This window comes from Hydra vulgaris, chromosome 15 (genome assembly GCF_038396675.1).
Source record: "Hydra vulgaris chromosome 15, alternate assembly HydraT2T_AEP".
Lineage (NCBI taxonomy): Eukaryota > Metazoa > Cnidaria > Hydrozoa > Anthoathecata > Hydridae > Hydra > Hydra vulgaris.
The window spans coordinates 4,204,369-4,219,798 of record NC_088934.1 but is presented as its reverse complement, the minus strand read 5'-3'; the positions used below and the strand labels follow the sequence as shown (position 1 = coordinate 4,219,798).

General features: G+C 26.0%; 1 protein-coding gene and 1 long non-coding RNA gene across 4 annotated transcripts in view; one reads left to right on the top strand and one right to left on the bottom strand.

Annotated features, from left to right (window-relative positions):
* LOC136091405 (uncharacterized) overlaps positions 1-15,430 on the bottom strand; it is a 39,617-nt gene that overhangs the window by 19,414 nt on the left and 4,773 nt on the right. The gene's annotated exons all lie outside the window — the stretch shown is intronic.
* On the top strand, positions 60-14,227 carry LOC136091404 (uncharacterized). The gene is made up of 11 exons (XM_065818923.1): positions 60-203; positions 302-484; positions 783-866; positions 1,137-1,203; positions 2,126-2,326; positions 2,428-2,555; positions 5,311-5,472; positions 5,571-5,654; positions 11,441-11,600; positions 11,676-12,623; positions 12,806-14,227. Exons 10-11 carry the CDS (start codon positions 12,222-12,224, stop codon positions 13,217-13,219), a joined length of 816 nt encoding a protein of 271 aa, XP_065674995.1. The 5' UTR covers positions 60-203; positions 302-484; positions 783-866; positions 1,137-1,203; positions 2,126-2,326; positions 2,428-2,555; positions 5,311-5,472; positions 5,571-5,654; positions 11,441-11,600; positions 11,676-12,221; the 3' UTR covers positions 13,220-14,227.

The following is a 15,430-nucleotide window of genomic DNA, read 5'->3' as shown; positions in this document are numbered from 1 at the left end:
ATGAAAAAAATATAATTTAGTTATTAGGACATTTTTATGTTATGCGCCTGCATTTATTAAAGGTACAATTAATCATAACAGATACAATCCTTGTCAAAGATGCACAGTTAAACGGAGCTTTTAGTATACAAATGAGGATAAGAAAAAAGGAAACAAAGTACCAAAATTAGATAACGTTGATGAGTTAGCAATGGCTGAAGGCAGTATGTTATTATTTATTTTTTGGTGAACTTTTATTAAATTTATTAAGTTTGTAAAAATATTCCACAAAAGTTGTTTTGTGAAACTTTTTAATTTATAGAGTTTCAAAAGAGAGTATCATATTTACTTACTGATATAAGAAATAAGCTACGAAGCCAAAACACAGTGACCAAGTCTGCTTATAATAGTGAATTTATAAGCCAAATAAGATTTATTTCGTCAGTAGCTGAGTTTGATGAAGTGGAAAAAATACAAGATGACGAAAAAAACGCAATCATCATGGGTGAATTTTAACAAGTATTTTATCAAATATTCTTTAGTTTCAGAACTTTTTTAATTTTATGTCTTCAGCTTTATGTCAGAACTTATAATAACTTATATCTGTACATATTAGAACAATGGCTTCTTGTTTGGTAGTATAACTTCAATGGTTTAAGGGCAAATAATGTTTAATGTCCACAGTTTTATTTTTATTAATATGATTATAATACATTATGAGCGAGGTTAGACAATTTTTATAACCAGATACCGTTCCTGGTGTTAACTTGTTATTCAGATCAAGACTGATAATTTTTTTCTAGTGATACTACCAGAAGATTACCAGATTTACAAGCTCCTCCTACGATGAAATTGATAGTTTTATATACAAGCTTTTCTTCTCCAAGGTAAGTCTTGAGCTTTGATAAAAAATATACCTGTTCTAATACAGGATCAATTAAATGTCATGACCAGGACAATATAAAAACAAATAACATTTTTGCATTGTTTTAGAGCAGGACAAAAGTTATAAATAAATTTTAGCAGAACAAATAAAATGATTTTAATTAAATGTCATTTTTATCTGTCATATAAAAATATATGATTGATTGTATAAAGATAATTAAAATTTCAAACAATAATGTTAGCTTTACGTGTTTTTTTTTTTGTTTTTTTAGTTGAATCAATTATAATTAATGGGTGTAATTATCTTTAAAAGACAAAATTCACAAAAAAAATGCTGAGGTAATGAAAATAATTTTTAATTATTGATGAATTTTAAGGATTAATTTATTTTAAAAAAATTTGGTTAATAATGAGTTCAACTTAAATATTTGAAAAAAAAAATAATATTAGTTCTCAAATAATTAATATTAATTCTCTTATCTATTAAAATTTAGAATATTTTATGGCCTCCATGAATATGAAGGGAAAAGATAGAAAAATATGCTTTAAGAGCACTAATTTATATGGTGTAGTGAAAGTTATACCTATATAAGATATGTAAAAATTTTTCATTTTTACTTACAGCTTCGTCTATTAAATACGATGGAGCGACTGAAACTTTAATTGATAGCTTTTTGTCTGACTTCTTAAAATACGGTCCATTTCGAAAAGGTGGCGGATAAGAAAAGAAACTAGATTGATTGTTATAAATGTTTAAATTTATCTTAATAAAGAAATATTTTCTTGTTGTCTACTAATATTTTGTTTTCAGTGTTAATTCAACATTTCCGAAAAAAAAAATCAATTATGAAAAAATCCCAGTATTGAGTTGATTTTTTAAGCAAAATAAGAAAAGCCAAAAAAGTAACTGATATATCATTTTATTGTTAAAAAAAAGAAAAGTACTAATGTGGTATTAAAAACTGGTATAAATAAATATATATAAATATTAATGTTTATTAGATGAAGATGAGTAAAACATAAGTTACAAATTATTTTATAGTTATTCAGAACTCTGCAGAATAATAGAATAAAAAATATATTAATAAAAATCAATTTAAAATATAATAAATTTATGAAATAAAAAAAACCTTATCTTTGCTAATAATGTCTACTAATATTATTGTTTAGCAAGTATCATGGTTATAAAATGTCAAGATTTAGCTAGTTTAACTAGGCCTGTTAGTACTCTTATATTATGGTTTCTTCATTTTATTATTAGTTCACATAATATTTTCAAAATCAAATATGTGGAAAGGAGCTGTTTGGTTTACAAGGAGATTTACAAAGAGAAGAAGGTGTAATTCCATCGAATTGGATTAGTGATAAAACTGTATACTGGCCCCTGGGTACCATTGACTGCACTAAAATGCCGAGAAAAATTGGCTTCAGTTTGCGCAAATAAAAACTAAACTCTCTTCAGGTATTACATCTATATATTACAATTATTATTTTTTAAATAATATGGTAAGAATAGTTATTTTGTTAATACAAAATCTATAACTATTCATATAACTATTTCAGTTCCACAGAAAGCAAATAGGATTGTGAAAAATTTAAACTCACAAATACAAATGAAAAATGTGATAATGAGAATGTTGATTTATGAAAAAGAAAACATAAACAAAGAGAATTTCCTGATTATTTCCCAAGTTGGTATTGCTTTTATGTTCTTGGGTTATATAAATTTCAATTTTTATGCCTAAAGATAAAAATGTTTTTATAATTTATACTATAAGTTAGTAAATATATTTTACAGGTTCAGTTATCAAAGATTTAGATGAAGTGTCAATGCACCTGACCTCAAGTTGTTCATTGATCAAATCTATAGATAAATATATATATACTTATCTTTTTTTTAAACTTTGCACCCAGGTTTCCACTTGTGTGGTTTTTTCCATAATATAATATATCTCTCCGAACATAATATTAGAAGTACTTCATGTTTTTTAAAGATAAACAAATTATACGCCTTCAAAAGATAGAATACACAAAATGATGCTGAGGTAATCAAGAACAGTATTGGACTCTTACCTCTTTTATAATCAGGGTGACCACAGCTCTTCTAAAATCCTCTAAGTCCTCTTTTTTCAAAAACCTTTAAAATCCTCTATTATTCTCTGAAAAAGTTTAGAGTATGATCGTTTGATCAAAGTTCCTTTTTAACTTCTGTTTTTTATTTCTTGATGGAAGTAAAATGTTCAAAATACCCATTCTTGGTCAGCAAAACTGATTGTGAAAATTGCTTTAGCAAATGCATGGTATTTGACATAAAAATGGCATTGTTGACCCCTGTCCAAGCCCGATATGTGTAAAAACATAGACGTTAAACTTAAATAAAAACGAAAAATATCTTCTAAGTTAGATGCAAAATCTCCTCTAAAATCCTATTTTTCTTATGAAAATTTTATGTAGCCACCTTTAATTACCTTTCAATTTTATGGCCGCCATGGATATAAAGGGTAAAGGTGGAAAAATATATTTAAGAACACTTATTTATGTAGAAGGTATACTTTTATAAATTGTAACACTTTTCCATTCATTATATATTTTTTCAAATCTTCCCTTTTTGATTTTTTTTAATATTTTTTTTTTATTTACAGCTTCTTCTAATGTATTCAACGGAGCAAAAGAAACCTCGGCTAGTAGAATATTGTTGGACTTTCTAAAATACGCTCTTTTTCAAAAAGGTGATGGAAAAGAGAAGAAAATTGTGTAGATTTTATTCAATTGTATCTAAATATATGTAATATTTAAATATGTTTTTCAATAAAACTAGTTGTTTTTTTTACTTTAATCAAACTACTTTAACTAAATTAAACTGAAAAAGTTCTAAACAGTCTAAGTATAGACTATGCTTAGACTATTTAGAACTTTTTAGTATAGACTATACTTAGACAATTTAGAACTTTTTCAGTTTAGTTTAGTTAAATTGTATGATTAAAGTAAAAAATAAAACTTATTTTATTGAAAAATATATTTAAATATTACATATATTCACATACAATTGAATAAAATCTGCACAATTTTCTTCTCTTTTTCATCACCTTTTTGAAATAGAGCGTATTTTAGAAAGTCCAACAATATTCTACTAACCAAGGTTTCTTTTGCTTTGTTGAATACAATAGAAGAAGTTGTAAATAAAAAAGATATTTTTAAAAAAATCAAAAAAGGAAGATTTGAAACAAATATAATGAATGAAAAATATAATGAATAGACTATGAGTAAATTTAATATCCATAATACACCTTGATAATTTAATAGAGATGTACAACAACACTATTGGACATGCATAGTGCGTTTTGATGGTGATCACAGTTTTTATTAACGGTTTCTGTGATTACAAATTATTTTTTAACATTCGGTTTAACGTTGATAAATCAACGTTAAAAAAACTGTCATTCTAAATGTTGTCTCAACGTAATTTCAACGTTATTGTAACGTTTTTCGCGTCGAATTAATGTTGATTTAACGTTGATTAATCATCGTTGAAAAAAACTTTCATTCTAAACGTTGAATCAACGTTAATTCAACGTTAGGTTTCAATGTTAGTTCAACGTTATTTCAACGTTGTTTGCCGGCTGGGTAACCAGGATGTAAACATGGTTTTACATCCTATTTATTTATCGTGGTTATAAATCCTGGTTATATGTATGTTATTCGTAGGATATAAAATTTTATATTCGGGTTTTCGCTTATGAAAACAATCGAAAATCACAAGCCCAGCAAGCACATAACGTTGTTTCAACGTTGTGTACATTTATACTTTTATTAAAAGTTTTTAAAGAACTTTCCCACGTACAAATCTATGTGAAATATAAATTTTTATTTTAATACCGAATTATTAGTACATTTGGCAAACTTTAATATCTAAATTTCAACGTTATTTCAAAGTTTATTTTTAACTATAAATAATCGTTGAAAATAAACGTCAAATTAATGTTGAAAATAGACGTTGAACTAACGTTGAAAATAAACGTTGAATTAACGTTGAAATTACGTTGAAATAACGTTGAAATTTAGATATTAAAGTTTGCCGACGCAAATGTACTAATAATTCGGTATTAAAATAAAAATTTATATTTCACATAGATTTGTACGTGGGAAAGTTCTTTAAAAACTTTTAATAAAAGTATTAATGTAAAAGAAGTTAAAACATCAAAAGATTTAATGAAAATTTATATAATTTTACAAAAGTTTATTAGAATTTGCATTATGCAAATTTTTTAAAAGTCTTTTTACATTGTGTTCAATACTTTACATAGCATGTTTTATATAAAAATGGTGGATTAGAGATGAATATTTAAATCATTTAAAGATGTTTATATATATATGTAAAATTTACTATCAAAGCCTTATTATAATTATGAAACTATAGTGTGAACCAGTATGTTTTGGTTTGTATAGTCAAAAGATAATGTTGTTTGTGTGAATAAAAATCCATCAAGTTAAATAAAGAATGGTTTTGTCCATTGTCCGATTCGAAATGTGTAATTTGCAGTAAAAAATTAAAATATAACACAACAGGTGGTTGGTATAAGTTTAAACTAAAATGCGATAAAATAACAGGTATTATAATTATATGAATGATTATAACTATATTTATAAGAGTAGTACCATTTAATTTTTATCAAAATGTAATGCATTTATTGTATTATTTTTGTTAGGGATTGGTAACATCAGGGATTGATAACATCAGGTAAAGTAAGAATATATATAAACTGGATTGCAGGCGTTAACATAACTCCAAAGTAGGTTGATTTTTCGTTTTAGCGTTGTTTTTTTTTAATATGTTGCTGCATTATTAAAATAAAATAAAGATGGCTTGCATAAATATATTAAAATTGTTACGATAATAGATAAACTTATGTTCAGAAAAGTTAACTTTAATGCTCAAAAAACTGTTTAGATAAAAAGATATAAATAAAGTCCGTGAGTCGTTATTAATTTATTTATTTTTTTATTATTTGTTAAACACAAAAAAATTGATAATAAAAATATTATACTTTAAAGGAGTGAAAAATAATAAACCATGTAAAATTTGAATTACTGTTTATCTTTATAAATTCTAATAGTTTAAAATTATATAATGAAAAAAGTTTCTAAATAAGTTTAATTGCAAATGTGAACGTTTTTTTTAAACATTTAATAAAGATAAGGACCGCCCTATCCTTCATGGAGAAAAATAAAGAAACTATCAAATAAACAAAAAGAAAATGTAAAGGTATTGATGAAAAAAAAAGTTTAAGAGAAATAAAGAATTAACTTCGATTTCAGGTGGACAATTTTAGCGTTAGAATCACTGTTTCACATTATTTAAATTTTTTTAGAACGTATGTAATGACTTTTTTTTTTTTTTTTTTCCTTGTCCAAAAAACTTCTTCCGCTGATCGAGACTTTTATTTAGTTGTAAGAATGCTTATATGGAAGGTATTCTTTATTATACAACTTGGCTTCTATAATAAAGAATCATTTTACTCGTAACAAGTTTTGATGGTTCTAATCCTGATGTTTGAAATACTATTTGTATAAAACAGATGTTCATCCAGGTAATACTAATGCAGGATAAAAACAGGTCTGACGACACGGGTTTCGAAGTAAGGGAGGGGGTGCGTGGACGTGCCCCACCTCTCTCCTCCCTCCGTTTTGTCGGCTCTGAAAAATACTTATTATTATATGCCAAAATTTGAAATTAACAGAAATGAGGTAAATAAAAGCTTGTTACTGCTTTATTCAACTTCAAAAGCGTATACAAATAAACGAACTTCGAAGACAAGCATTTCTCGGTTATTGACTAGATTGTTTTCTATCAAAGTTATTTAAAAACACGTTTTTGTAAATACCTATATCCTATCTCAGTGACTGTTAATGTTTCTTTTAATGCTGGGTAACATTTGTATTTCGAATAAACCGTACCCCTTTGAAGATATGACTGTTGTTTCTATTTTTATTTTAGAACTCAGTTTAAGTGACTCAATTAGCGGATCCGCATAAGCATTTAGAAAAGCTTGACATATAACTCTTTTGTTTTTTAACTACATTAACTTTATTAAGATGTGTCTTGGCAACGGGAGCGTCTTGTTTTACTAATGTCTTAACACTTTCACTTTATGAATGTTAACTTTCATTTAACTTTCACTATTCATCCAACTTATTTTACCTGCGAATCCGAGAGTTCCAGAAAGAGCTCCTGACAAAATATGCTCCTTGAAATGCACTCGTGGAAAAAAAAGTACTGATGGGAGATATTGTCCAGAAACACTAATTATTACACAAGTTCTGACAAGGTTCCTCTTTCAGAACATGTAACTTTGCATACACTTTTAACTCCTTTCTTTGCAAAAATCTTAAAATCAAGTAGTTTTATAAAAAAAACCAAACGATTAAAAATACACAATTTATTGAAAATTACTATACTTTTTGTGGGTTCTGCACAGTAACAGTTCCAGTTTGATCAAGGTTAAAAATCCATGTTCCATTTGTGAATGTTAGTGATCTTGCATAAACTTCTTTTAATTTATCAATAAAAGTAGCTTCATTATGGACATTAAATGATGTTGCCCTAGAAAGAGAACATCCTTCAGGTGTTCTAAGGGACAAATCTGGATGTTGTTTTCTAAAATTGTTTATCTATTCGATGCCTGTCATTGAGTCCTTGTACCCCTTTTGTGAAATATTGATTTTATTAATTGTTGCCATCTCAAAAGCTATACTTTCATTGGAAGGCCACAGAACATTCTTGAGCAAGTCAGAATATATTCCTTCAGTTCTAACTCTTTCTCATCTGTGAATATTCTTTCAGTAGGAGTCAATCTCATATTTTCATCAACTAGCATTTTTTTCCGTTAACGACAAAGCGTTGCATATGGGATGTTGAAAGTTTTTCTGTATCTCTAATACTTTTTCCTTTTTGAATATAAATTAATGCTTTTTCCATATCTTTACTGGAGATTTTTGCTTTTAAAGTTGTTCTTCTATACACTCGAGGCATTGTAACACTTGAAATACTTAAAGTCAATCTTGATGTTTTTACGCAAGACAACACTTTTTTAAAGTAAAACTTATACTAAGCACAAGTGAGCCGCAGTTCACTCCCACCCATGAAGAAATGGCTCAATCCTCCCCAAGCTGTGCAACTGAATATTAGTGTTGAATGTACAATAATTATGTGGTTTATAAATATAAAAAAAATTTGTTATAAGTACTAAATTGTTTATTAGTTATTTTTCTTTAACTATCTGATGTCTTGAAATACCAAATGTGTTTTTTAATGAAATTTCAAAAAGTACCAAAAATTTTTTTTTGCACCGAAAAAATTGGAATATACCGCTAACGCAAACACCCGCACTAAAATACGGTTAAAAATTGGATTGTCCCAACAGCAATTTTCCAATAATTACTTAGTAAAATTTTGAAGCCATTTTCTTAGCCCGTTTTAGCTATGAGATCAATGATTCAAGATGAGCAATATTTCTAAAGACGAACTAGAAACACTTTTTCGAAAATATAAATTAGAAACACTTTCTCAAAGACAAAAACATGCTTTAAAAATAATAAAGTGTAAAAGTTAATAAGAACAAGCAAAACTACTTTTTAATAATAATGAATATTTCATTATACATTGTAAATAACTTTTTATGCCTCGTGTACAAAAGTAAATTTAAGGATGTCCTTATGTTTTTAATTGACCTTTACGAACTAACTTTAGAGCTAACTTATATTAGAACTTTATCTTTCGAACTAACTTTAGAGCTAACTTATATTAGAACTTTATCTTTCGAACTAACTTTAGAGCTAACTTATATTAGAACTTTATCTTTCGAACTAACTTTAGAGCTAACTTATATTAGAACTTTATCTTTCGAACTTATTATAACTATTTGTTTAACTTTTTATTTAACTATTATAATCTATTTTATTTAACTTTTTTTTTTTTTTTTTTTTTTTTATAACGAACTATTTCTATTGAACTGACTTTAGAACTAACTTATATGAAAACTAACTTAAACCTTATAAACTAGCTTCACGAAATCTAACTTTACAATTTTATTTAACATCATATCGTCATACCGTCATATAACATACAGTGTATATCTTCGTTTCTAGAATTTTTTTAAAACAGTAATGTATATTGTAAACATATAAATTGCTTTAAAAAACTAATTAAAAAAATCATTTCAGTTTTACTTTATTTTTTAATTTTACTTTCAAAAACAAGTTACGAAGAATATTGTTAAAGGACAAGTGTAATTTTTTTCTTTTAAATTAAAATTTTTTTTATTTAATGACAAATTTGAGAATTTGTTAAAAGTATTTTTTATTTTCTATAAAGTTTATTTTTATTATTGTTTTTAATACAGTTACTAAATATTCATATTGTAAAAAGATGAGATTTAATCAAGCAATAACTCAAGCAAACTTTAAGCAATAAAATACGAACAAATCAAAATATATAGATAAAAAACAATAAGAAAAACAAGTAGCCATAAAACTATAGACGAGAAAACATAAAAAAAAGTAATTATTAACTTAAACCTTTCCGTTCGAAACAGAAAATACAGTGAAAAACGTTTCATATACGATAGAATAATCATATGATTAGTTTTAAGCTGTACGTGTTATTTGATTATCTTTATTTGATTATCTTTATTTGATAGTTTGATAGTATAGAATTGCATTTATATTTAGTTTTCGAAGTACGTAATCTGCTAAAGTACGTACTTCGAAAACTAAAAAAATATTTTGAGCGTAAATAAGTTAACTAAATATTTATACGTATTAAATATTTATATACCTATAAATATTTAATAATTATATGTACATAAATATTATACGTATTGAGATAAGTAAATTTTTGAAACTTGTCAAAAAAACTGTATCTTATTTAGCGCTTTTTAAGGTTTTTTAAAGTTCTAGTAAAAATGTTTAATGAAATTTTGCCCAACTAACTTACTGTAGCTGAATTACATCCATTATTGAAAAAGGAGAAATTTCTAACAAACAAGTTATTAATTTTTTTTTTTATTTCTGAAAATGTTTTGAAATTAAATATTTTACTATAGTATATAATTTCTTTCTGTAATTAAAAACTTTAAAACCAGTCCATACTAATTTAAAAAAATAACTCTACTAAGCACCTAATGCCTTATCTGACTAGAAATATTGCGGATTTGTTTGAAAAACTCTAATTTACTCTTGAAATTTGTATAATTATCCAAAAATCATTCATCCAAAGATCATCAAAAGTCTTTGATACTATTTTAAAACTCTTATTAGCAAAATCTAGAGCACAATAGAATAGAAACAGTAACTTTCGCAACGTTACAATAAAATTATTTTAACAGTTAAAAGCAGCTTATCAATCTTTCCTCGTAAGTCTATTAGACGTAGTTTGACAAGTCTCACCGGAATCTAAAGTAGAAGTCCTTTTTTTTCATTTTCCATTTACTTTATATTTTTCAAAGCCCCCAATGAAGTAATGAGATAATGAAGGTAATGAATGTTGATGAAACCTTTTTTTGATCGATAACAAAATCTTTTTTATGTAATGAATTAATTTAATCAGCCAAATCCGATGTCAGGTTTGAAAAAACCAAAATATGGCTCAAAAAACCTTGAACTGGCTCAAATTTAATAAACAATCAATTAATTTTAAAAAAATTCTAATTTACATCTCTTTCATGCATTAATTTTCAATCAGCTGCCGAGTAATTCCACGTCAAAACAACCAATTTTTTTTTTAAATGAAACCCTATGTCCTTGGATTTTCTTAATACTTGTACCATAGTTAGTACATTATAAAATAAGATAAATCCCAAAATTTCAAAGTCTAACTCCCAACGGTTCGTGAGTAATGGTTGTTTTAATTTTGGCTACTATTATTGTTTTGGTCATTTTCCGCCATTTTTAAATTTACAGTTCTCCTTATAAAACCAAGTCTTTAAACATGTGAATTCTAAAAATAAGTGACTTAGTTAATCTCAAGGTGAGGAATTTGAATATATAAATAAAAAAACTCATTTTATAATTAAAAAGTACCTAAATATCAATTATAAATGTTAAAATAATTGGACACCTGCCCCAGTAAAATGTTTAGGTGTGCGGTAAATTTTTTAAGCTTAAAATTTCGAATTAGATCATTGTATGTTTGAAGAGCATTGTAAGAAAAAATCATTACTGCCAAATACATAGTTTTGTAAATATTTTACTTTTGTACTATAAATATATATATATTGCTATGGTAATTTAGGAAAAATGATAATTCCTATCTAAATCGAAGTGTTTCTTAAGTTATGAAAGTTTTTTTAATGTATTTTTTTATTTCCTTTTTGTTTTCTTGTTTCCTTGCCTTCCCAATTTATCAAAGTTTAGACTTATTCATCTAATTTAAATGTTGCAACTAATCCTACATAAATAATGTAATTAGTACTTGTGCATTTCAAAATGATTTCATGTGATATTCGTAAAGTTTTTAAGTCAGAATGCCATAAAACTTCATATTCTAGAAATAAAGTGATTTTTTTACTACATGACCTAGACACTGATATTCGTCAAAACATTTTATGGAGATCTGAGTTGCGTGCTTGTGAAGAACTATTCAGCATTTGTAATCGCCATTTTCACTAATTTGAAAAAAGATTTGAAAAGAACTATGGCAATTGTCGTGATGTTTATAAAGTGCATAAAAAAAATCAAAGGTAATTTGATTTCAAATATATGAATACTATCTGTAAAAGTATACAACACGTATCTTAAATATCCTTTTTTTATAGGTAAATTTACAGTATCTTTAATGTTGGCTAGACACTTTGAGTCTTTAGGATTAAGAGTTTTACCTGGGTGGAAGTTATGTGCTAGCTGTAAGTCAAAGGCAGTTTTATCAGTAGAACACCCTAGTGAGAAGTGAAGTAGATTAAATATTGTCAGAAGAAGATGAACCATTTACTCATATTATTTTATCCTTGAAAGTTTTGGGAGAATCTCCTATTAATTTACATTCTGTTGCTTTGCATCAACGTGTTGCATCTGCAACGAAAAAATATAAAAAATTAATAAAAAAGATTAGTAAAGATTTAGCAGCCCATTAAAGAATAAGTAATTCGCATTTTATAGATAATTCTACTGCGTCTTATTTGAAAACAGATCAAAATAAAGCATCTGATCTGGCTAAACCGACACTATTGATGAAAGAAAAGATAAATGCTTCTGACTATAAAAATAAATTAAAAATTCTCACTTTAACTCCTGAATCTTGGTCTAGATACTATGCTTTTAACTACTTTGAAGTTAGTGTGAATGCTATTTGAACAGCACGTTGTATGAAAAAGGAAATTGGCATACTTTTACTCCCATTGGAAAAAATTGGAAAAAGTGTTAATGTTGTCTCCATTGTTCAAAGTTTTTATGAAGATGATGAATACTCAAAAACAATGTCTGATAAAAAAGATTATGTAAGTGTTGGAAAAGGAAAAAATAACAGAATACAAGTACAAAAACGATTGCTATTTTGTAACCTGAAAGAATTGTACAGCCAATTTAAAGTTATAAATCCAGGGATTAATCTTGGAATTTTTAAAGTTTGCATTCTGCGTCCTAAGTGGTCTGAAAGTGTTGGAGCCTCAGGTGCTCACTCAGTGTGTGTATATGTTTATCATCAAAATTCAGTTCTTCTTTTATATGCAATGAAATGGGATATAACTTATAAACATTTAATGAAAAAGGTTTGTTTTCAGTTAGGAAATAAGTTAGGAAATCTAAAAAAAAATATCAGTTTATACGGAAATTAAATTTAATATTACTTTTACTTTTAATTATTATCATGATTTTAGTTATTATTATGATTATTTGATGATTATAATAGAAAATTTAATAGTAAATTATAATAAATAAACTTGTTTTTTAGGTGGTTTGTGATATTTCAAAAAATGAGTGTATGGTTCATAGATGTTTGAGTTGCCCAGGAACAGATGTCTTACAGCTATTTCTTCTTGAAGAGCTTGAAGAACTTGATTTTGATGACGAGTTAAGTTTTAATCAATGGCGAGGTACTGACAGAACCCAACTTGTCACACAAACTGAAACTGTTAAAACTTATATAGAGTTAGTAGTAAAGTGTATTGGTGAACTAACAGCTCGCTCGTATATTTCTAAATGCCAAACAAAGTTTCTTAAAGATTTAAAACTCAAATTGAATGAAAAAGAGTGTATCGTGATTTGCGACTTTTCAGAAAATTATGAATTTATTGTGCAAGATGAGATCCAAAGTTATCATTGGTGTAAATCTGGATGCACCCAGTTGTTTTATACTATAAAGTAAATGACATTATTTTACACGAATCACTTTGTTTTATGTCTGACGATGCGATACACGATACCTGTTTTGTCTATCAAATTCAGACTATTTTATGTAATTATATCAAAGCAACCCTTCCTTTAATTTTCAAATTGTATAACTATTCTGATGGATGTTGAGGACAGTATAAAAATAATAAAAATTTTTCTAAATCTATGCCACCACTCAGAAGATTTTTTATTGGAAGCTGAATGGTTATTTTTTGCAACCAGTCACGGCAAATCTTCTTGCGATGCAATAGGTGGTACAGTAAAACGAAAAATAGCAAGAAAAAGTTTGCAACGTCCAAAGAAAAATCAAATACTAATAATCGATGCAATGTTTGAATTTTGCACTCAAAAAATGCTCACAATAAAGTTCTTTAAAATTGATAAAGAAACTATGGTTAATGTTAGAGCTACGCAAAATAAACGATTTGAGAAGGGAAAAAAAATACCAGGAACTCGAGGATTTCACAATTGCATACAAGTTTCGAAAACATCTATGTTATTTAAAAAAACTAGTAACGATATAAATCCAAAATCTATTAATATAACTAAAAAATCAAGTTACCAAAATTTAAGTTTAATAAATTTTGAGCTAATGCAGAAGTACGAATATTACGCATGTACATATGACTCGTTTTGATGGATTGCAGTAGTCGAAGAAAAAGATGAAGAATAAAATGATATAAAAATAAAGTTTATGCATCCACACGGTCCATCTGAACAGTTTTTCTGGCCGAAAAGGGATGATTATCGTTGGATACCAATCACCAATGTAATAACATCATTAAGTGCACCAACAATAATATCAGACAAATATGAACTTTCAAAAAAAGATTTTTACAAACTTAATAAGTATATATTTGTAAACCAACAATTTTTTAATGGTTATATTATAAAAAATTGTATATCAATTCAAGTATGCATCATTTTTATTTATTTTGAATACTACGATAAGCGAAATATACTATATTTGCTTTTTTTGTAATATTTTTCATTTAATTTTTATGTATTTAGCAGAAATGATTTTTTCACACAATGCTCTTCAAACATACAATGATCTAATTTGAAATTTTAAGCTTAAAAAATTTACCGCACACGGTTGCATGGCCTGGTTGTTTTGACATGGAATTACTCTGCCGTTATCAATAAACCTTTATTGTATAAATTTAAAAAAGCAAACAAACTTATTTTTATTTTACATATTCTGATTTAACATGGAAAAATCATTTTAAAAAAATTAACATTTTAAAAGTCTATGCAAAAATACTTCAAAAACTTTAAATATTTAAACGTAGCAAAACTTTGTTAAAGACGTGGACAATTTCAACATAATTACATATTTATTGCTATACTATTATATTATACTGCTAATTATGCAAACATTATTTAGATAGTGCTAAGTTAAGCTAGAATTATTCTAGAGTAGTGCTACAGTAATTTAAAATCTCTCTTATGGCAAAAAAAGCAACTTGCACGCCTCATTAGTTTTAAGATAGATATACTCATGTTCATCCTTACTTGATTGAAATAAACGTTTTTAAATAATACTAACTATATGTTTTTAATATTTTTTGTTTTAAATTTTTTCAAACTTTTTACTTTATTTATGATTAAGAACAAAAACAAAAAAATACAACTTAAGAATTATCAACTTTATTCAACAACCTTGTTTTCAAACAAACTTGGGCAGATAAAATAACTTAGGTTTATCCCTAAATTGAAATTACCAACTTTTGCAAGATAACATACTCATTTTATGTAGCCTAAATTTATTTTTATTACGTTTATGTTTTTCTATCTCTTTCTATTTCTTTCTCACTCCTTTTTTTTTTCTTTCTCTCTCTCTCTTTATATATATAAATAAATATATATATATATATATATATATATATATATATATATATATATATATATATATATATATATATATATATATACATATATATATATAAATACATATATATATATATATATATATATATATATATATATATATATATATATATATATATATATATATATATATATGTATATATATATATATATATATATATATATATATATATATATATATATATATATATTAAGTGACATCTTTAATAGTATGTGTCACAATATTATAAGCATTAAAACATCATATATGGTATCAAACTATTTATTTCTTTTTTTAAGTAGTATTTCGGCTCAT